The 22856-nt window shown below is 38.6% G+C and overlaps 1 protein-coding gene across 3 annotated transcripts in view; it reads left to right on the forward strand.

The window, feature by feature from the left end:
* Window positions 1–12335, forward strand: part of prelid1a (PRELI domain containing 1a) — an 87582-nt gene extending 75247 nt beyond the window's left edge. For 2 of the 3 annotated variants that reach the window (XM_039751726.1, XM_039751727.1), the window contains exon 6: window positions 11525–12335. In XM_039751726.1, coding sequence (XP_039607660.1) covers window positions 11525–11667 — 143 coding nt within the window. In that variant the 3' untranslated portion in view covers window positions 11668–12335. Of the gene's footprint in view, window positions 1–2140; window positions 2261–11524 lie in introns of those variants that run through there. The other variant, XM_039751728.1, reaches the window with a different exon arrangement.
* The last annotated feature ends 10521 nt before the right edge of the window (window positions 12336–22856 follow it).

The following is a 22856-nucleotide window of genomic DNA, read 5'->3' on the forward strand; positions in this document are numbered from 1 at the left end:
AAGGTATCGAATGAAATGAGAAAGCGATCATACTGTTCCCGAGTTCTTCTGAACCATGCTCAGGCCTACCTCTTGAAAGTGGGCCTTGGCACTGTATGGTTGGCCCAGCACGGAGCAATCACATTTGTCAAATGATCTAGACTTTTGGGCAATACATATTGACAAAGGCACAGAACAAATTACGAGTGTGAGTACACCCTTGTTCATAATTTTAAACACTTTTGTTAAAAGGCCTAAAATCTCCCACTCCTTCAGTCTTCAATATTGCCTTCATGCCCTGCTTTCCTTTCAGTTAGCCATTTTCTTTGTAGATCAAATATAATCTCTCTCTAAAATTTACTTTATGCACTACAGAGTTGTGAAGGGCACATTAAAAACAGAAGCAGCCTAAAACTATTATAAATGCTCTCAAATGGAAGCAAAATAATAAGCAGTAAAGAAAAGTGAACAAAAATGATTCATACATGCCAGATTTGCACTTTAGACCCTATGGGTGTGGGTTCCAGTCCTGCTATGACATTGTGTGACCATGTGCAAGTCACTTCATCTGCCTATGCTCCAATTGGAAAAACAATTGGAAAAAAAGAACAATGGCATCTCAAATATTGTATTTGCTTCACACAAAGTCCTCTCTAGCAAGTACTTCTGATAACATCCTTAATTTCTTTTAGACACTTTCTGGATTTATTAGTGTTGAGTTCACTAACCTATAAACTTTTTTTTTTAATAACAAAGTCTACAAATCTAAACCTCTCATTGTGTAATTGTATATAGAATTTTTACTTTCTGCTGGCATAAATTCTTGCTAGCAACGATTTTTATTTGCACAGCGAGCAGTGTCCTGGGTTTCAGATGTTATTTGTGTTTAATTTGCATGTTGGAGTCCCCATGGAGTTTTCCTCCTGCATCCCCAAAGAGGTGCAAGTTAGGGTAACTGGTGAATCTTAATTGATCCATTGTGAATTTAGAGGGGTGTGTTTGTGTGGGCCATGTGCTAGGCTGATGCCCTGGCCAGAGTTGGTTTCTGCCATGTCTCATAACCCTGAATTGGATTACAGCAGTTTGAGAATGTGAAGTTATGTTTATTTTCTATCATTCTACATGAGGTGAAATTCGGTCTCACCCCATCTATGATAGTTTAAATGTCTCTTGGATATTTGCTAATCCATATCTTGGTTTGGAGGATCAATACAGTGCTTATAATATGTCCTTAAGGATAAACTTGCCATTTAATAAAGTTTTCGTTAAATAGAAGAGCACCACGGACTTTGATAGATAGCAGAAATAAAGTGTGTATGTATGGTGATTCCTCCTTTTCAGATTCATGTATGCTCAGTTACATACATTGGGTGATAATTGTTTTGCTGCGTAATTGTTCATAGTGAGGCATGTTTTTTTTCACATTTGAGCAGATTCTAAATATCTTTGCTCCATACAGTACTAGTTACCACCATATTTGTGCATTACATTTCCTGAGCTAATCTCAGATACTGCTCAGCTGTAATACTTACTCTCTAAGGCATACGCTGGAATAGGACTAAACTACTTAGTATGCAGATAGGCCTAATAAGATGGCAATACACAACAGATCAGGTGGTTTTGTTTGTTTTTAAATGAAATGTCCACATTTGAAATTCACTTTGGACCTTTTGATAGCAGCATATAGAATGTAATAAAAGAAAAACCATTACATCACTCTCATAACAAATAAATACTACTATTGTATGTGTCCTCTGGTGTTATTATGTTGCAGCTGAAGAATGATGTTTGAAAATGTTTTTAATTTACATTTTTTTTTTATCTGTCATTACTGTATTTCTACACAGGTAACAATTACAATAGGCACATGTAATGGCAAATATTGTATAGAATAAACTTTTTTTAAGATGATACTAAACAGTTCACAGAAGTTAAAAACCATACCTTATTTCTTAATTATGACAATCAGACCACAGAACATTCTTCATATTTCAAATGAAATGAGCAAAATCAGTACGCTATGACTCCAAGTGTTCATTTGCTGACCACATGTTAATGTTCCTGGCTGCATAACAGAGACAGGGTGGTATCAAAAAGGCAAAAGTAAAGTTGTAGAGTGTGAGTTTTTCTTTTCTCATTATTTAAATCTATCATCACACAGCTTTGCATGATGAGCAAAACAGGCTACTTGAACTTTTCATGAGACTGTCAGCATGCCCGTGTCGATCAAACACTGGAAGCTCTGCAGTCTACTTGTGACTTTACGCTGTAGGAAGACAAGTAAAAAAAAATCAAGGTAAATAACATTCAGTGTGGCTTTTATATAAGTAACATATAAATGTTTTTCATATAAAGACCATCACAAACAGAACTTTGCACGATACCTTGGCAAGCTGAGTATGCCCTGCTGTTTCGTTGAAGGACATGTGTGATTCACTGGCAGGGCAATACCCAACTTCTTGCTGCATCCAAACGGTGCCATCTTTCACGTTTACGCCTGGTGCAGCTACATTGTTCTTATGTGTGAGTGGACGTTTCTTGTGGGGAGGGAGGTCTTCTGTTCTCTTTCTCAGATGTAGAACCCTCATCCTCATCAGAGTTCATCTCTGTTATAGCATGTCTTTATTTGAAAACAGCAGTGTCTGATTGGTGGGAGCATGAACTTAACTGAGAGAGCAAAAGTGAGTAAAAAAAAAAAGCTAACCTTTCCAAGTATTATAAATGTACACAGACTGTTACAGACTCAAATCAAATGTATGTTTTTATTGTATAATAGTAACAATAAGAGCAGTTCACTACTCACTACTACTAAACTGTATTTCCACAAAGTGGCCAGAATTGAACCTGTGAACTCTTGATTATGAGTCAGCAATTCTTACTGCTGCACCACCCAAAAGGTCGTATCAGCGTCATACCCTAACCAAATTTCTTTTTCTTCGGTTATATTCTTGAATAAAAGCACACTTGTTCTGTTATATGTGTACCTTTTATGAAAGTTTTTATTTGATATTTGGACATCAGTCTTCACGCATTATATACTCCATGTCAAAATTTTGTTGTTAGTACCATAACGTGAAAAATGTATGTTTTAGGTATGTGTTCAGCATTTCTCGCATTTCTTGTCATCCTACATTTACCCAGACCGTTGTAGACATGAAACACACATGAAATGCATGTGTTCCAAATAACGATATATTATTTACTCTATACAACTCCAGGCACCCCAGATAAACAAGACTTGAACTGGGTGAACGTTTTGTCTGATGTGACCTCAGTTTGCTTGGTTGTGTGGATTTTGGCAGGCTTGCTGCTTGTGCTGATCGACACATTTACAAAACAAAAGATGCTAATGGAGAGGTGCGAAGGAATTTAAGGTGGCCCAAAATGACGAGTTTTTTCGTAGGCTTCGGGGATTCTAGTGTTAAAGCAGTAGAAGCAACGAAGCTTTCTGTGCACATCAAGCATTTTCAGATTTTAAAGTATCCTGTGCAAAGGATGTTTTTGAAATGCATCTGTGAACTAGAGACATATGGGAACAGCTGTGCAATGCTAAGTGGGATGGTGTTCCATATACAAAGACCCGCCTGTCCATTTTGAAGCTTTCTCAGTCCAAACTCAGGGTCATGTCCAGCAGTGGAAACAAGGCAAGAACCAAACCTATTATACAAAGCTGGAGCAGAAAGGTTACATACAAAATGAATGTGTTTCAGGTCTTAAAAATAATGAAAATGAAAACTTGTCAGTCTCAATAATTTTCAGAAATTTTCTCACAGTAGATACATTTTGGTATCTTCAAACCCATTATTCAGCTTCAAAATCAATGTACATATTTGTAATGTATTCTTATCTTGATATTTTCTCTACTCCTTAATTCTTGTAGATTAATTGTAAAGTAATAACTAGTATTTACCGGAGTAATTTTGTGATTCATTTTCTGAACCCACTTGATTGCTTATGAAGGTTTATCCCGGCAGCACTGACTAGAAATCTTCAGCTAAATTGAAATGGTCATTGGCACACTAATATAGATATTCACATTCATTATTCATACTGGACTATTTGTCCTCATTAGTTAATCCAATATGCATCTTTTTGTAAAAGGAAAGTAACTGCAATAGCCAGAGATAACACATGCATGTAAATCCATGAAGAACCCAGGGATGCAGCAGTCGCAACCACCATGGCACTGGGCCCACTTTAAATATTTTTGTTATGCATCCTCTTCATCTCAATACTTTTCACTTTTTTGATAGCTTTTGTACTGAAATCCTGGAACAAAAAAACACAAACGTAATGCAGCTGGTACAAGAATTATTATAGCCATTATAAATATAAACAAAAAAGTTGTTCATAATAGAAGCTCATTAATATTGAACTATATTTTACACAAAAATAGGAAATACATTAAAGGCTTTTATTCTAATACAATAACTTTAGAACAAATGGCTTTAAATGAATAATACTGTCTTTTTTCTTAAAAACATAGTTGTCAAAATTATTAGCTCCTCTATTAAAATATCTACCCTGGTATTCAGCTTATTTAAATAAAACTAATTGCACACGATACCAGAATAGACCCCAGGCTTAACGTCAGATATAACAATAAACGGTATAATACAAAGTATTTTTAGTCACAAATTTTCATTAAAGGTGACATTTCCATTTACTTGCTCTGCATGTCGTCATTATCAAGCCAACACAGTTGCACCCTGTCATCACAAGAAGCTCACCACCTTACAAGTTTTTCTGGACCATAGAAAAAAACTGAAGAGTCACCAATGACAATGATTACTTTGTCTTTCAAGAGGATGGTAAAGGTGGCACGTTATATTACAAACACTGAACTGCCTTCTATTCATAAGATATACAACATTAGCTGCCTTAAAAAGGCAAAGTGTATAAAGAAAAGACCTCCGCCATCCTGCACAGCTGCCTTCGCACTTCTTCCTTCTTCCAGACAATACAGGGCCATTTACTTACAGCAGTAGATTTCAAAGGTTAATCGGCTCAAGATTGTTATATGTACAGAGTGCAATGGAATTCTTACTTGCTGGTGCTTATCAGCATAATATATAATAGGTCACCATTTAGGGAAATGTCTGTCCACAAGTCATAAGGTTGCTGAATACTCGATCAATCATAAGAACAAATTTTGTAACATAACAGAGTGTGCATCTATGTATGCATGTATGTGTGTGTGTATTTATACACATACATACACACACAGCTCAAAAAATTAAGGGAACACTTAAATCACACATTCGATCTCAGTGAACAAAATATTCAAGTGGAATGGTGCTTCTTTTTTCATTGGGCAATCTTGCATCAGATGCTGAGAAGAAATATGTCATCTTTAACTTTATGCATTTTGGTGATCTGTTCATCTTCTGCTCACTTAACTATTCACAGTGTGACAGATTAGGACCGCTATCACTCCCTTGAACCCTCAGACAATACGTCAGACACTATATAAAAGTCTAAAAGTGGAATTTAATATAATAATAAAGTGCACAAAGCACCCTCCTCTCCACAATACTCATAAACAAATCAATTCTCCATTAAACAATAATCAATCCTCCTCTCCCAGACGCATTGCCACCCAGCTCAGCTCACCCGTCTGGGATTTCCCAGGGTCCTTTATAGTCCATGACCCGGAAGTGCATCTAAACCCTCAGTCCATGTGATTTCCTAGCACTTCCGGGTCAGATCAAAACTATTCTTTTTCATCCCGGAAGCACGTCATTTCCTCTGTCCATGTGACTAGGACGTACTTCCGGGTTATAGGGCAAATATAAGTCTTTGAGCCTCCCTGCAGCGCCCCCCATGGTATCCAGCAGGGCTGTGAAGGAAAACTCCAATATCCATGATGCCCTGCTGGAATTCAGGGCACCTCCATGCTTCCAGAAGGCTCCATCTAGCGGCGTGGGGGTATTGGCCGGGATGAACGGCCGGCCATTGTCCACAGTAGTAACAGACATTTTAAGCAAGGTGCCCTTTTGAATGCCACTGTATATAATTGTACCTATACTGTATATATGTTGCATGCTATGTATACTTGTATTATTTTATTTGTTTTTTAGACTGTATTTTCTGTCAGCTGTTGTAAGGAGACATGCAACTACTGACTTCACTGTACTATATACACGAGAATAAACTTGATTTGACTTGAAATTATAATAATTTTGGTTTTGCAATATAACCTAAACTGAGCAATCTGTTTGATGTTACACCAACCCGCTCTCCAGACCATGTTAACCGTCCAGCTAAACCTGCCCTTAGACTGACAGCATTGGCTCTGCGGAAGGACAACATGGTGATACTGTGGACTTATTCTATACTGATAAACTAGACTAAATCTGGACTCGATTTCGGAACAGGACTAGCACAATAATGTTATTAATCATTACAAATGGAGATGAACAAACTCCTCTTCCCAGAATGGGGCATGTATCTAAATATAAAGTAGATTGCCAGTAATGCAGAAGTAAAAAGTAATGTACAAAAATGCTGCCACAATATATCAAATTAAAGGCAAAAAGGTTTGCAGAAATGACGATTTGAAATGTTTAACAAAGAGCGGTTTCCTTCAGATCTGCCCTAGGTACCACAGTCTACTTTTCTTTTTTGTGCTCCCAACATCACGCTCCACTTGCCACACAAAAGTGTCTAGTCCATTTTTGCATGAGGTTGTGTTTCAAGATCCCTCTTCTTATGTTCTACAGCCTTATTCAGTGTTGTTTTTGTTAAAGCCACTATAGAGTTATCCATGCAGACAGACATAAAGATTAAGTAGAGAACAGCTACGGTACATTAATTTCACACTTTGTGCATAAAGTTTAGCACCGTTCTTTATTTTATTCGGTTTGTATTTGTTTCTCTGTCTCGTGTTCATGTTTTTCTTCTACTTGTTGGGTTGCTATCGTTAATAATTTTGAAACATTTAATTTTTAGGTTACTTTTTAGCAAATCACTGGATTGACACCTTGTGTGGGGTTGTTTCTCACTCTGTGACCATGAATTGCATTAACTTGATTTTAGAATGTGTACAGTAGATATGCATACACAAATTATAACATAAAGTGTAGGGCAGGGTTGCAAAACTCAGATCATGGAGAGCTACAGTGGCTACAAGTTTTTATTTGGGCTACTTACAGTACGTAACTCTTTCAGGGTTTATGTCTACTTTTGTCAAAAGGAGGAGTTGATTATGGTACTCAATTGGAAACAGTGACAAAACCAACCGTTATGTTTTAATTGCGACTCTCGTTGCTAGAAGGAAAGTTAGCTTCATTGGTTTGACAGAGATTTCCTGTGTTCATGTGAGTAGTAAGGCGTAAACAACGGTAAAAATGGCACGAGAGGTCAAAGTAAATGCGTAAATCAAAATACTCCATGGACAACGTTTTGCCTATTATCTCTGAACTGAACTATGACTTGTCAGACTCCAATTTTGATACAAGTGATCGAAAACGAATGTGAGGTTTCCCGCTCCAGCCGACTGGTCCCCAGCTAATCGTGGTGCTGAGCAGGTTCATCTAGCCGACACGCCTACGGCAGTGTTCACCAGGAAGAAATTAACAATGATAAGAGATAGAAACCAGATTGCAATGCACTGTGACCGTGACTGCTGCTGCTGCCCCAGCCATGCGAAAGACAGCCTGGCAGCAGGCCTGCCACACATTCTTGGCAAACTGGCAGCCGCAGCATGCAGCAACAGACGTTTTATGTTGATTTCTGTGTGAAACCATTGCTTTTCAGAAACTACATCTTTTGGAAAAAATATTCAGCCCTCAAAGAGTTAATTTTCATCCTTTTTTTTTCTTTCAAATTAACTTATTTTGTCTTAAATTTAATTGATTTGCTTTTGTAAGATTTTTTCCTTTAACCAGCAGCCAAACACTAATGCGATACCAAGTGAGTTGACTTCAACAGCTAATTCAAGGTTCTTAAAGCTCAATTTTCACTTCAACCAGTTTAAGTAGAAGTCAATTCTTGCTCTTTTTTAAAAACACTATTTAATTCCATGGCTTGTTAGTGCTCTTATTCTGTGACACCAGACATTTCCTAAACTTGCAATTTCCATTTATATAAGAGCACCATCAACATGTTTTATGGTCCAGAGCAGGGGCCTCATGTATAATGGCGTGCGTAGAACTCGCACTATAACATGGCGTAAGCACAAAAGCCGAAATGTGCTTACGCACAGAAAAATTCAGATGCAGGAATCTGTGCGTACTCCAACTTCCACGTTCTTCTGCTACATAAATCCCGGTCAGCGTGAAAAGTAACGCTCGTGCACACGCTTTATGTTACGCCCCAACTACTCCCAGAATTACGCCTCTTTGAATATGCAAATAAATATAAATCGCCCTTAAGTTCAGCCTTCTGTGAAAGACAATGGGAAAAGCATGGGGGAAAATATAAGAATTTCAGCGAATACCAAGTGGAGGCAAAGGAAAAACATACTATTTGTTCAAATAAACCGTGGTATAATCAACAAAAGGAAGTTGATCGAGTGACCTAGCGTGTTGGAGAAACTTGAAAGCTCACGTTCACAAAATCGCACAGTGCCGGAAATAAAAAAAGAAGTCACATATCAAAGTCTCCATGAAAAGGCGAGTTGTAGCCCACTGTCTGAGTGTCATATGAAAGCTTATTAGGGTACAGAGAAAAAAAGGCACACAGTGGGGAAAAAGCACGAAATGTCAACTTCAATCTCGACATTTCCATTTTAATCACGTAGTTTATTTTGTCATTAAAGTAGAAAATCATAAACTTCATCTTAAAATCGTTTAATTAACCAGTTTCTCAAATCACATCGTAGTTAAAGTAGCACGTTAAATGCTTTGTTTTATATTTGATCTTCTATGTGCTCTGTGTTTGTGAATCACTACTTGCTTTTTAAACCGGTTCTCTTCCTCCAACTGGACACAGAATCCATTACATTCGTGATATTACAGCTCTCTGAATAACTAAAATACTGAGATGTATACGTGATATCATTTTTATGATGATAGCAGTTAAAGCATGTTATTAAACATGAGTTTCACGGCGCAGTGATTGTGTGCGACCTTCGGTGAAATAATTTATTGCAGCAGTACTCAGGGGCGGCTCTAGGCTTGTGGCAGCCCTGGGCAGAGGAAGAATCGGTGGCAGGCGATGTCAGTAAGGTAGCTTATGCACGGTGGATGGCCACATCCGTTGCAAACACTGCACAGCCGCCTCGTGCTCATGACACAAGCATTTAACTTTTGTCGAAATTTGTCGCTGCGTTTTTAGCTGTGTTGTTATTTTCTCTTTCTATTTTATATTCAATATATATTGGCGTGGCCGCCCTGCAGTCCTTGCTTTTCTTTCCCTAAATACCCAATCACCACACAATCAGCTCTGTAATAGACGTTAAGCCATCTGAACCCTCAGACAATACGTCAGACACTATATAAAAGTCTAAAAGTGGAATTTAATATAATAATAAAGTGCAAAAAGCACCCTCCTCTCCACAATACTTATAAACAAATCAATTATCCAATAAACAATAATCAATCCTCCTCTCCCAGACGCATTGCCACCCAGCTCAGCTCACCCGTCTGGGATTTCCCAGAGTCCTTTATAGTCCATGACCCGGAAGTGCTTCTAAACCCTCAGTCCATGTGATTTCCTAGCACTTCCGGGTCAGATCAAAACTATTCTTTTTCATCCCGGAAGCACGTCATTTCCTCTGTCCATGTGTACTCTGTACTTCCGGGTTATAGGGCAAATATAAGTCTTTGAGCCTCCCTACAGCGCCCCCCATGGTATCCAGCAGGGCTGTGAAGGAAAACTCCAATATCCATGATGCCCTGCTGGAATTCAGGGCACCTCCATGCTGCCAGAAGGGCTCCATCTAGCGGCGTGGGGGTATTGGCCATCTGTAAGCTTAGAGCGCCGATTCTTCAAAACGTTTAAGGAACATTGAAATATCTTCGTAGTACATGTTTAATTATTCTGTCCTTCATGACACTCCCAGTGAAGAATATAGATTATTTAAATGTTAAAGTTTTATCTATATAATATAATAAACATATTTTGCTGCATTTCACCTTAAAAATAATATCGTCATCATATGTAAATACGCGCTTTATAAAGTGGCTCAGGTTGTGCGATATTATAACTATAGTGCAAGTTTACAGTGGGGTGATTGTACTTATAAGTACAAAGTGTTCTACAAGGTGCAATTGATTAAGCGTTTAAAGTTCTTGGGATGAAACAGTTTCTGAACTGCGAGGTCCGTACAGGAAAGGCTTTGCAACGTTTTGCCGTGGCTGAGGTAGCGTGTCCTTGAAGCTGTATACCGATAATTCTCTTTCCGATCAGCTGCTGCTGTGATTCACACTCAGATACAGTTATATAAATACTCCGAGTGGTGCAGTGAGAGAAATATGGAAAAAAGAGGATCCGCTGTGGCAACTCCATACGGGAGGAGCTGAAAGAAGAAGAAGAAGGTGCAGTGAGAGTAACAACGCTAAAGCAGTTATGGTATTTGGAATACTATGGCTATTCCCTGGACCATTATATTGTTACAAGTTAATTACAATCAGATGCGTAACACTAATAAACAATATGCGGTTAGTTTCAGTGTATTTATAAAGCCACGTCAGGAAAATAAGGTCTAACCACACAGGAACAGTCGCACTGCTTTGACGCTGGGTGCCGCCAGTCTGCAAAACCGAGCGGAGAACTTGAGTACGACAGGGTATGAGGTACCGTGGAAAAGTGCGTGGCTTTACGCCAAGTGTAGGTTTTATACATTGCGATTTGAACGTGGAAAAGTTCTTACGCAACATTTCTGTGCATACGCACTGTTTATACATGAGGCCCCAGGTCAGTATGTTTATCACAGAGCTCCTCTTTCTTCTTTTCAAACATTTTATTAAAACAGGTGCTAATAGGATCAATCATGGTCATCATGAGTTGTGTTAAAAAATAAATAAATAAAAGCAATGAAAGGTTCATTTAAAGTGAAGGCAACATGTCTGTTTTATTAGCAAGTGTAATGGGTTCCTAAATCAGAAAGCGGTTGAAACTGAAACCTGCATGATCGTAGTGACACCCTGGTCTAGGGGGTTTATCTGCTGGTTTGTATGATTAAACTCTATATCTGGAGACACCATGAAAATCAATTCAGTATGTGTATCTCCTCGTGTTTATGTTGTTAATGCATGATCATGTGTCAGTTATTTTATCCTCACTAAAATACTTAAAAACTTATTAATCAGTCAGAGATGGCATGAATCTTTGACGTTCCAGACTTCAGCCATTACATTTGAGCATTCTGGTAAACATCTTCCTCTACCAATGTGGGTTTTGAAGACTACATAAAAATCCAAGTTTTTGTCATAAGTTCAAGAAACTGCTCACATTGCTGCAGTACAATTAAGAATAATATTACACTTGTAACTGTATAATATTAAACCAGCTGTGTTAAAAAACTTCTAAAGTAATTTTGGAATAAAGTGATAAGTATATATGCATAATTATTCAGTATTTGTTCTTCCCTTACTTTCAGCAAGTGAAGGACCTACCCGTACCCTGAAGGACACAGCAAAGGAGGCAACTGGAAAAGCTAAAGAAACAGCCTTGGCAGCCACTGAAAAGGCCAAAAACTTGGCAACTGCAGCAGCACCTCAAAAATCAAGTCACTTTGTGTAACACAACTTCCCAAATGCTGGGCTTTTTCTACGGTGATTTTGCCCGTTTGGATTCCCTCAGTGTCTATGCATAAGACTTTAGAACCTTCCTGTTCTAATTCTCAGGTACTTAAAAGAGTTTAAATCTTACAATGTGATGGATTTTTTTTTTCAAATGAGTGATTTTAAATGTTTAAAATTATTCCATTCCTTTTATAGCAAGATACTTGAAACAGGAAAAAAAAAAGCTTATGTGGCAATGTAATTGTCTACATATCATCTTGTAAAGATCTGGTTGGTACTTCAGTGATAGAATATGAGCTTTATAGCCTTTGAGAAGTAAAGATGTTGGCAAATGAATTTCTTTTTGCTGCACCTGAGCTCTTTGACGTGACCGTCTTTGTGTGGATGTATTGATGGAGCTTTGCCCTAGAGCCTTGTGCTACACATGCTTGTCTTTTTCTATGTTGGTTTGTCTTATACTTGAAAGTACTGACAAGTAGGCATTTTTCTGTCAGATTAATTTTCTGTCATAATCATCTGAAACTCATTTTTTAAAAGCTGAAAAAAAACAACAAAAGGCAACTACTGTACCTTTGTATCATAAACAGTTGTAACTTAACATTTTTATACTGTATTTCCAAAGCAATTCAAAATATGGTTCTAACAATAAATCTGTTTCATACTGTGTCCCTTGCCTGTCATTTTTCAGTTAAAGGTGCTGGCCCAGTGTATGACAGATCTTCATTTATTAGGAGTGAAGGGAAGGCAGTAACGTCCAAATAGCAGCAGCCCTTGCACTGACCCCTCTGGGAAAACACTCTTAACCGATTCTGATCAGGTTCCTCGCACTGTCATCCTCTGCTTCCCGCGTTTTAGTCAATTCTGCACCCTTCTGCAAACAACACCCTGAACTCCCACCAAATGGTTTTTGGAAGGCAGGATAAATAATATACGCTCCTCTTTAATCATACCATTTTGTTGTGTCCTCATAGAATTCCTGCACAATAGTAAAACACCAGCTCCCTCATCTGAGCCCTTGATGACTGTTCAGTAAAACCCCTGTTCTTGCCATGTGTTGCTTCCTAATATCCTTAATAATTCTCTCCATCAATTTACCTGTAAAGCATGTTAAACTTGCTGGCCTACATTTGCACAGTGACTTCCTAAAATATGCATCAAGGGTGTGTGTGTGTGTGTGTATATATATATATATATACATACACACACAGTGGGATACAAAAGTTTGGGCAACCTTGTTAATAGTCATTATTTTCCTGTATAAATCGTTGGTTGTTACGATAAAAAATGTCAGTTAAATATATCATATAGGAGACACACACAGTGATATTTGAGAAGTGAAATGAAGTTTATTGGATTTACAGAAAGTGTGCAATAATTGTTCAAACAAAATCAGGCAGGTGCATAAATTTGGGCACCACAAAAAAGAAATGAAATCAATATTTAGTAGATCTGCCTTTTGCAGAAATTACAGCCTCTAAACGCTTCCTGTAGGTTCCAATGAGAGTCTGGATTGTGGTTGAAGGTATTTTGGACCATTCCTCTTTACAAAACATCTCTAGTTCATTCAGGTTTGATGGCTTCCGAGCATGGACAGCTCTCTTTAACTCACACCACAGATTTTCAATTATATTCAGGTCTGGGGACTGAGATGGCCATTCCAGAACGTTGTACTTGTTCCTCTGCATGAATGCCTTAGTGGATTTTGAGCAGTGTTTCGGGTCGTTGTCTTGTTGAAAGATCCAGCCCCAGCGCAGCTTCAGCTTTGTCACTGATTCCTGGACATTGGTCTCCAGAATCTGCTGATACTGAGTGGAATCCATGCGTCCCTCAACTTTGACAAGATTCCCAGTCCCTGCACTGGCCACACAGCCCACAGCATGATGGAACCACCACCATATTTTACTGTAGGTAGCAGGTGTTTTTCTTGGAATGCTGTGTTCTTTTTCCTCCATGCATAACGCCCCTTGTTATGCCCAAATAACTCAATTTTAGTTTCATCAGTCCACAGCACCTTATTCCAAAATGAAGCTGGCTTGTCCAAATGTGCTTGAGCATACCTCAAGCGGCTCTGTTTGTGCTGTGGGCGAGAAAAGGCTTCCTCTGCATCACTCTCGCATACAGCATCTCCTTGTGTAAAGTGCACCGAATGGTTGAACGATGCACAGTGACTCCATCTGCTGCAAGATGATGTTGTAGGTCTTTGGTGCTGGTCTGTGGGTTGACTCTGACTGTTCTCACCATTCGTCGCTTCTGTCTATCCAAAATCTTTCTTGGTCTGCCACTTTGAGCCTTAACTTGAACTGAGCCTGTGGTCTTCCATTTCCTCAATATGTTCCTAACTGTGGAAACAGACAGCTTAAATCTCTGGGACAGCTTTCTGTATCCTTCCCCTAAACCATGATGGTGAACAATCTTTGTCTTCAGGTCATTTGAGAGTTGTTTTGTGACCCCCATGTTGCTACTCTTCAGAGAAAATTAAAGGAGGAGGGAAACTTACAATTGACCCCCTTAAATACTCTTTCTCATTATAGGATTCACCTGTGTATGTAGGTCAGGGGTCACTGAGCTTACCAAGCCAATCTGAATTACAATAATTAGTTCTAAAAGTTTTGGAATCAATAAAATGACAACGGTGCCCAAATTTATGCACCTGCCTGATTTTGTTTGAACAATTATTGCACACTTTCTGTAAATCCAATAAACTTCATTTCACTTCTCAAATATCACTGTGTGTGTCTCCTATATGTTATATTTAACTGACATTTTTGATCGTAACAACCAACGATTTATACAGGAAAATAATGACTATTAACAAGGTTGCCCAAACTTTTGCATCCCACTGTATATATAATATATGCTCACTTCCCTAAGCACCTGGGGGTAAATATTATCTGGTCGTGCTTATTTGTTTGATTTCTCAGCCATACCTCTCCCTCAACAATTTCCAAATCACTCTTTACCTTCTTAGTTAATATTCAGGTAGTTAAAGTTCCTTATAACTATAATATACCCATTAACTTGCCTTTTTAATGTTACTAAAAAGGTGTGTATTGAAATTACTGTCTGCTTTAGGGGGTCTACAACACACTTTCCTTAATGCTTTCCAGACAAATCCACATATCCTCACTAAAATGTGGGTCATCATCCAACTGAAGAAGATGAATTTAATTTCTGAAATGTATTCTGTCTAACCATCCTAAAAAATGTGTACCACTGTATGTTATAATTGTCCCCATCTTTGTTATTTAGCTATGTTTTCTGTTATTGTTATAATATCATGCTCAACTACATACAACTCCAGCTCACTTCTATTTTTGATACTTATAGAATAAGGCAAGCTATATTTAATGTGTAACTTATTTTACTTTTGCACTTAAACGTTTGATTTTACATTTCTGTGCATATCTGTTTTTACTCCATTGTTTATCCTGTCATGTGCAGTTCTAAACCTGTTCTGTGCTAAATCCCCTGCCCCCATTCTCTAGTTTAACAATCCACAACTAACCTACTCATATGCCTTTCCTAACACATTGGTGCCCCTCCAGTTCAAATGTGATCCGTAGTGTCCTAACAAGTCCCATTTGTTCCAGAAGGAGTCCCAACACCCCATAAACCTATACTAAGATTTGAGCCACATGTTAAGGTCTTCTAATCTCCTCAGTCTAACCTGGACTGGTGAGCAGCATAGGTACAACTTCAGAGAAGACTACCTTCTCAGTTCTTCTCCTCAGCCCTGCACTTAACTCTTTAAAAGTTTGGACTGCAGAACTGACAGACCGCCCTTATATATGTCATTTGTCCCACCATGGGTAATGACAACTGGATCCTGGTCTGTCATCTGTTCCAGGGAGGTTTCCCACCTATGCATGTGGAATGTGAGACTCTCTCCAACTCTGGAGCAAATAGAGTCAAAGAACCATCTAGCTCTGCAAGGACCTGAGAACAGTTTGACTCTTCCAGTTCTGTGTTTGATGCACCCTTTGCCTTGCACCTTGCGACTGTGACCCACCTATCTCTACTTGTCTGATCTCCCATCCAACCTTAGGATTGCACACAGTCTCTAGAAGACACCTGGGCCAGGTCTGCCAATTCACTACTACAATGCAAGCCAGCTAACTCCCACCTTCAGTTCAGTGACCCTGAGTTTAAGGTGCTGGATCAGCTGACATCTCCTATTGATGTATCCTTCAAGGAGGACTGACTCCTCTAAGCCGTCATCTAGCATTGTCATCATCAGTATTGTCAGTTTCATATTATTATCATTATTGTTATTATTATACCTTTTACACTTCTTTGTAGTTTCAGTGTTTGTACATTTTACTGTATAAATATTGACTCAATAAAAATGTCATTTTTCAAGCCAAAAATTGCAACTTTTGTACATGTTTTTTGAGAAAAAAATGTAACACTAAGGAGGTTAAAATAAATGCTTTCTTCCTGAGGTATGAAGACAAATGTTCTCACTTTCTAGCGCTGACTCATTACTTTTTGAGTGCTAAATGGTGTTTCTTCATATGCCTTTACTTATTCCAACTATGGAATCGCTGTTACTTTAAACTAGTGCTGTGATGCTAGTTATTTACTTACAGACTTGCTGATTTCAGCTATCACTTTCTGCCCTGCCTTGCTTAGCCCACGCTCAAGAAAAAGAACAAATAACAAATATCTTTACAAACGCTTCCACAAAGACTGTGGTACTTTACTCCTGTACAGGCAAAAAAAAAACTAAAGAGGGAGAAAGCTTTAAAAAGTCCTACATGTCTCCTTGGCAACAACTAAAAGCTTTTAGAAGTAAAATTAGTATTTTAATTAACTCTCACACAGCAGTAGCACAACACACTCCACACTTCTTCCAATTCAGCCTGTAAGGATGACGTTGGCACCGAGGACCATATTGTTCACCATATATGCGTTTTATATTGGGGATCAGAAGGTGCCAGGTTCTGCCAATCATATTCATGTGAGTAGTTAATGATCAAGAAGTGTGACCACCTTGGCATAAAAGCAGAACCATCTGGAGTTTGAGCTCAAGTATTATATAGGGTGGTCCAGATCTAATTATGCAATTTTCATTACGCTATAACTTATTAAGTTTATTACATAGAAAATCACCCGAAAAATCCCAGACCATCGAGAAGTGTGGGAACTGACGACATGAAGAATCGTCTTCGCGCCAAACTGGAATCGTCTCCGCATAAATCAAAGTCATCCAGACGATCTGGATCTGCATAATTAGATCTGGACCACCCTGTTGTATATTACATTAAAGTGACCTGTCGCTTCTTATCAAGATTTACAGAATGTGTGTGACAGCTAATGCTTAACTAAAAATGCACAATGAAACCGGACCATGATCCATGCACACCAACAGAATGGCAAAGTCACACTGCAGACCTCAGCCCCTTTGAGATGGTGTGGAGGGACATCAAAGGAGCGGTGCAGACACAAAACCCCACAGACATCGATGAACTAACTAATGTCTTTTAAGAGACTGCTGGACTCATACCAAGACTGACAGCTTCAGGTTTTTACTGCTGAAGATTTGTCTATAATTCAGTATACTTTTTCAAATGTGGCTTATTTTTTTATCACGTGCTAAATGGTGCTCTATCCAATTACTCTTCATATGGTGGTTTAGCAATGCCAATCCACTAAATCTATATGTGTTTGGATTGTGGGAGGAAATCGGAGCGCCTGGGGAGAACATGCAGACTCTAGGCTGGGAACACCTGGGACATTTCCCCTCATTCTCCTTCACTGCAAGACAGTAGAGCTACCATTGTGCCTCCCAATAATAAATATCTTCAATATCTTCCATCCATGAATCTATCCATCCATCCATTTTCCAACCCACTGAATCCGAACACAGGGTCACAGGGGTCTGCTGGAGCCAATCCCAGGGCACAAGGCAGGAACCAATCCCAGGCAGGGTGCCAGCCCACCGCAGGACACAAACACCCACACACCAATCCACCTAACCTGCATGTCTTTGGACTATGGGAGGAAACCCACGCAGACACGGGGAGAACATGCAAACTTTACACAGGGAGGACCCAGGAAGTGAACCGGGTCTCCTAACTGCGAGGCAGAAGCGCTACCACTGCACCACCGTGCCGCCCCCATGAATTTATTCATATACATTTCTCCACTATATGCAAATTATTAATAATCATCCAGCCATCTTCTTAACCCGATTATCCAGGTTAGTTAGAGTCATAGACAGCTGGAGCCTATCCAAGCATGCATAGGTCACAAGAAGGAACACACCAGGATAATAATATCATCATCATCTTCATAAATGTTGTTCTCGGTATCTTCCATCCATTTATCAGTTTAGCAACCCCAGCTCATCTAAGATTAATCTGGATAAAGCTTAGGAAATTCAATCCAGATGTTTTAGCATAAGGGTGGCAGAGCAAAGCTGTAATTTCCTGCTTTACTGTGCCAGTTTCTACGTGGAGTGTACATGTTCTTCCTGTGTATTTATAGATTGACATCAGTGCCAGTGAATTTACTTACTCAAAAGCATTCTAATCAGTTTTTTTATTAGTCAGCAAATGTGACTCTATGTATTTTCTGAGTTTTTCTTTTTTTTGTGCAAGACATGCCATTGAAAAGGTGGCTTGGCTCTTTCAAAAATCTAAGGCTTTTATTAAAAATACAAAGCAGTGTAATCAGTTCAATTCAGATTTATTGTAATGTATGCAAAGTACAATGAAACTTACTACGCTGCTGCTTGCCAGGCATCTCGCTCTGTAAAGTAAGAATGCAGAATATAATGGGTGGCTGGGGGTTCGGTTGTCATAATTCCACCCATGATGGCAACATGGAAATACTGTAGTGTATCAATAAAATACGAGTTGGACAAAAGAACCTGGGATAAAATATTTATTTCTGGTTTTCTTTCGTTACCACAGGGATGCCTCATAAATAATGAAAGGCGTGTTTTCTTTAAATTAAAACCTTGGCTTCTTCAAAGTGATTATATTTGGTAAGTTTTAAGGCATTTTCTTTTACCTTTGGACCCCAGTATGCTATAGCCCCATGAACAGAGAAGGTATTTTTAACATTTATAAAAAAAAAAAAAACAACAACAACTTTACAGCACAATTTCAAGTGAGAAATGATCATATACAGTACCATGACTGTGAGGAAACACATTCAGTATTTTTCAAGTGGAAGTTATCTTTTAATATTCATTTTCAAGTTTTTGTCCATAATTTAAGCTTTTATATAGGTCACATTCAATCTAAAAATTAACTGTACCAAACTGAAAAAAGACAAGCTATGAACATTAGCTCTGTCACAGTCTGTGTAGTGGTTGAGAATAACTTCAGAAATATAGATAGATACTTTATTAATCCCAAGGGGAAATTCACATAATCCAGCAGCAGTATACTGATACAAAGAAACAATATTAAATTAAATAGTAATAAAAATGAAAAGAATTAAAATAAAATTAATGTTCGCATTATTTGTGACTCTGCCCTAAAGGAGTGGGCAATAAACTAGTTGTCCTAATATGTCATTTTACCGGAATGCTAAAAACTAGTGAAACATTTGCAAACACGTTTAAGTGTAAACATCAAATCAAATATGTTTAATGAAAGCAGCAACAGTAAACATTACCTGGACTCCAGTTATGCAGCACACTGAAAATGTGCAGGAATGGCATTCTTCGTTCGTTTGTTCGTTCTTTCTTTCCCTTGGTGAGACAGCCCTCTTTCACATTAGATAGATTTCTCCTCCCCTATCTGTGACTCCATATTGGTCTTATTTGACTAAGTGGAGGTGGGTCGGTCCATTGGAACACCACCCTATCCAGGTTGATCACAGTTTTGTTTCTAATTACTCACATAACCCTATAATTACATAAAATACGTTCAGATAATCAACAAATTGAAGGACTGTAAAAAGAGCCTCAAACTTGTTATTTAAAGCCTCTAGTATGTGATGGTGGTTTAATTCAACAGAAAGGTTACAATGCAGAAAGTAAATAGGAATAACAGGAAATATAAAGAAGAAATAACTGAATGTGACTAATTTCAAAGGACTGCTGCACACTTCTTAGTTCTTCTTGGCAGACAACATCATCACACATTCTGTGAAGCTGCAGACAGGGCAGGTGGCCAGACAGGCGATGGAGAAAGGACAATGTGTGACACGTTCAGTGAGAGGACAGGCTGAATGACTGGGGCAGAGCAGAAAAGCCACACATGCACATGTGGAGCAGCACAGTGACACACTAGGTGGCATCTGATGGCCATGTGGTTGCTGGCGTGGATTTCATATCATGTCCCAAAGATGCATGTTAATTGGTAACTCCATGTTTGTTTATGTGCATGTCATTGTGCCCAGTGATGGACTGGTGCATCTTCTTAGGTAGATAATGCTGTGCACACAATCCTACAAGGATACCCACTGGCTCCGCACAAGGCTGAATTCGATAAGAGGGTTAAAAAAGGAACAGAAGAATGGGTGATGTAAGATTTGTAAATATTTAAGCATAATGGATTATAGTAAATGCATTGTTTCAGTCGGGTAAGCGTTTTTAAAATACATCTCTACTAAGAAAGTAAGAAATTTAACAAACGAGAGGAGCCTATTCAGTCAATCAAGCTCATTTTTGTAGCTTAATAGCTAAGCTGTCCCAACATCTCAACCAGATATTTCTTAAAAGTTGTCAAGGTTTCTTTTTCAAATAAATGCCTTGGTAGCTTGTTCCAGATTCTCCCTGGCTTCAAATGCACTTTCCCCTTAATTGCCACTCATGTACATTTTTTACACTTAAGCTTAAGGAATTCTGTTGGACCTACTTATCCGTGCCTTTCAGAATTCTAAAGACCTACATTAGGTTCCCATGCAGTCTCCTCTGTTCGAAATTAAACAATTTTAATTCTCCAAGTCAGTCAAAGTGGGACATGTGATTAAGTCCATGGCTGTGCCTGATTGCTCTCCTCTGCACAGCCTCAAGTGCTGCTATGTCTTTTTTGTAATATGGCGACCAGAGCTGCACACAATTCCCCTGATATGGTCTCACTGGTGCATTTTTTTAGTCTCGTCCTTTAATTTACATTCAACGGCAATGAAAGCCTACCTAAAATGTGACTTTGAGAACACTGGTCACTGGTATGTAGTATAGTCAAAGTTTTCTTACTTGACCCTTTGATGAGCCTCATGGAGGTCAGGTATCAAAATGCCAAATAAAGGGGCGCTGGCTGTTGCTACAGTTAGATGTTGTGTTTGCTGTAGAATACGTCAAAATGTGTTATCAGGAATTAGGGTCTATTATGGTAAAGACTTATAATGCTTAGTTTCTGTGCACTCAGTTTACTGTTGCTGAGTAAGTTATTGATAAATGGCGTGTAAAGTCTGTCGTATTTTGGTCTGTCTTGTCATCGGTGTCTGTGAAAGATATCGTAGCCTGGCACTTGACTAAAAGATAAATGGGGTTCGTTTGGGAATATTACAGGTGAGGTGGGTCCCTCCGTGATACCCCCCATGACAAACATGAGCCCAACCGCAAACTGTAGGCAGTTAGTGACAATACTGACCTGGGAAAATGTCAATTGCAACACCTTCACGACACTATACGGTATCGACCAAATCTGGTACTGACAACAACAAACAGTGTCTACATATACAAGGATGTATGGCAGGCATTCAAAATTTTACTGTCAATTTGTAATATGACATGGAGTCAATGAATGTTTCCTTACAGGTCTAATTTTTGTGCCTTTCCTGAAGAAGGGGCCTAAGCTGCCTTAAACGCTTGCATATTGCCAGCTTGATAACATCAGCTCAGGGTGGTTTTGTACCAGTATTGTTTTGCAGTCTGTATAAATATTCCATTGTTGTTCAGGATTAACCTCTCCCTTAGATACACTCATTTCATTATGGCTAATATGTCCAGCTCACACTGAAATTTTGCAAGGCTATAAGTCTGAAATTCACTGAAGACAGTGCACTTATCCACCATTTACATATGACAATGGAATTAAATATTACAATACATAGCTAAAATCAATTTGTTTTTTACACCTAAGTTACATGATGACTTGACCATCACATTTATAAAGGTATGAAGATTCATGCCTAAACTTTGAGTATTCCAGTTCTGAAAATCAACACTCTGGCAACTTTGTAAATGTATGTATGCTGGCATCAAAGCATTTATGTACTGTAGGTGTGCCAGGAACTCACCTCCCTTAGGCTGTTGAACCTGCAGTCAACACAAGTGCCTCTCCTGTGTTTGGAAATGAAAAGGTTTCCTGAGTGAGCCATCCTGATAACTATGGGCATGCCAGTTTACTGCATACCATAATCCAAGGTCAGCTCTTCTTAGGCTTTAAATCACAAAAAAACAAACTTTAAAGCTTTGTACAACTTTGTGAGGGATTATGTGTAATGTATGATGATGAGTGCCAATAAGACAGATCGCATGTTGGCATCTAAACTCCTTACGCCATTGAGTCTCATGCCAATGCAACCTGTGCTAAACATACACCTAGAAGTGGAAGTGAAAAACTTACTAGAGGAAGGTTGATGAGTAACTTGACCAGCTCACTGAGGACTTCACCAGTAGACATGCCATGTGCCAAACTGCCCTCCTTTCAGGTCCTCAATGTTTCATCCAAAAAAAGCATAATCATACTCTTCGAGATTAAAACCTACCATGTTGTGCCCGCTGTAGGTTGCACCAGTATACAATATACAATAGCAGTTTCTTCTCCCAGACTGAACATGTCGCTATTTAGTTTAGAAACTCTTTAGCGGTCATTTAAACTGGTGGCTCCAACATTTAATCGTGTGGCTGCGGGTTTTAATTCCAACCAATTTCAAAATTACTTCTGTAAGAGCCATTTGTTAGTTAGTAAGGTTATGTTAAGTTGCTAGAAGTATTTTCTTAGTTATGTTAAAATTAGGGCTAGGCAAGTTAACACGTTATTATCGTGTTAACTCATTAATTAATTAATGCCGACAATTAACACCATTTTTGTTATTATTATTTTGAAAGCCTCAGTCTCACTAGCGAACGATAGAGATCAGTGATCTTGTTACAGCGCTTTTCAATACGCTTTTGCTAGAAGAAAAGTTAGCTTTGTTGATTGACCTCGATTCCCTGTGTGTGCGTGAGTAGCGAAGAGCAATCAGCTTCTAAAATGGCATGTGGAGAGATACCAATGT

This window comes from Polypterus senegalus, chromosome 4, assembly GCF_016835505.1.
Source record: "Polypterus senegalus isolate Bchr_013 chromosome 4, ASM1683550v1, whole genome shotgun sequence".
Lineage (NCBI taxonomy): Eukaryota > Metazoa > Chordata > Cladistia > Polypteriformes > Polypteridae > Polypterus > Polypterus senegalus.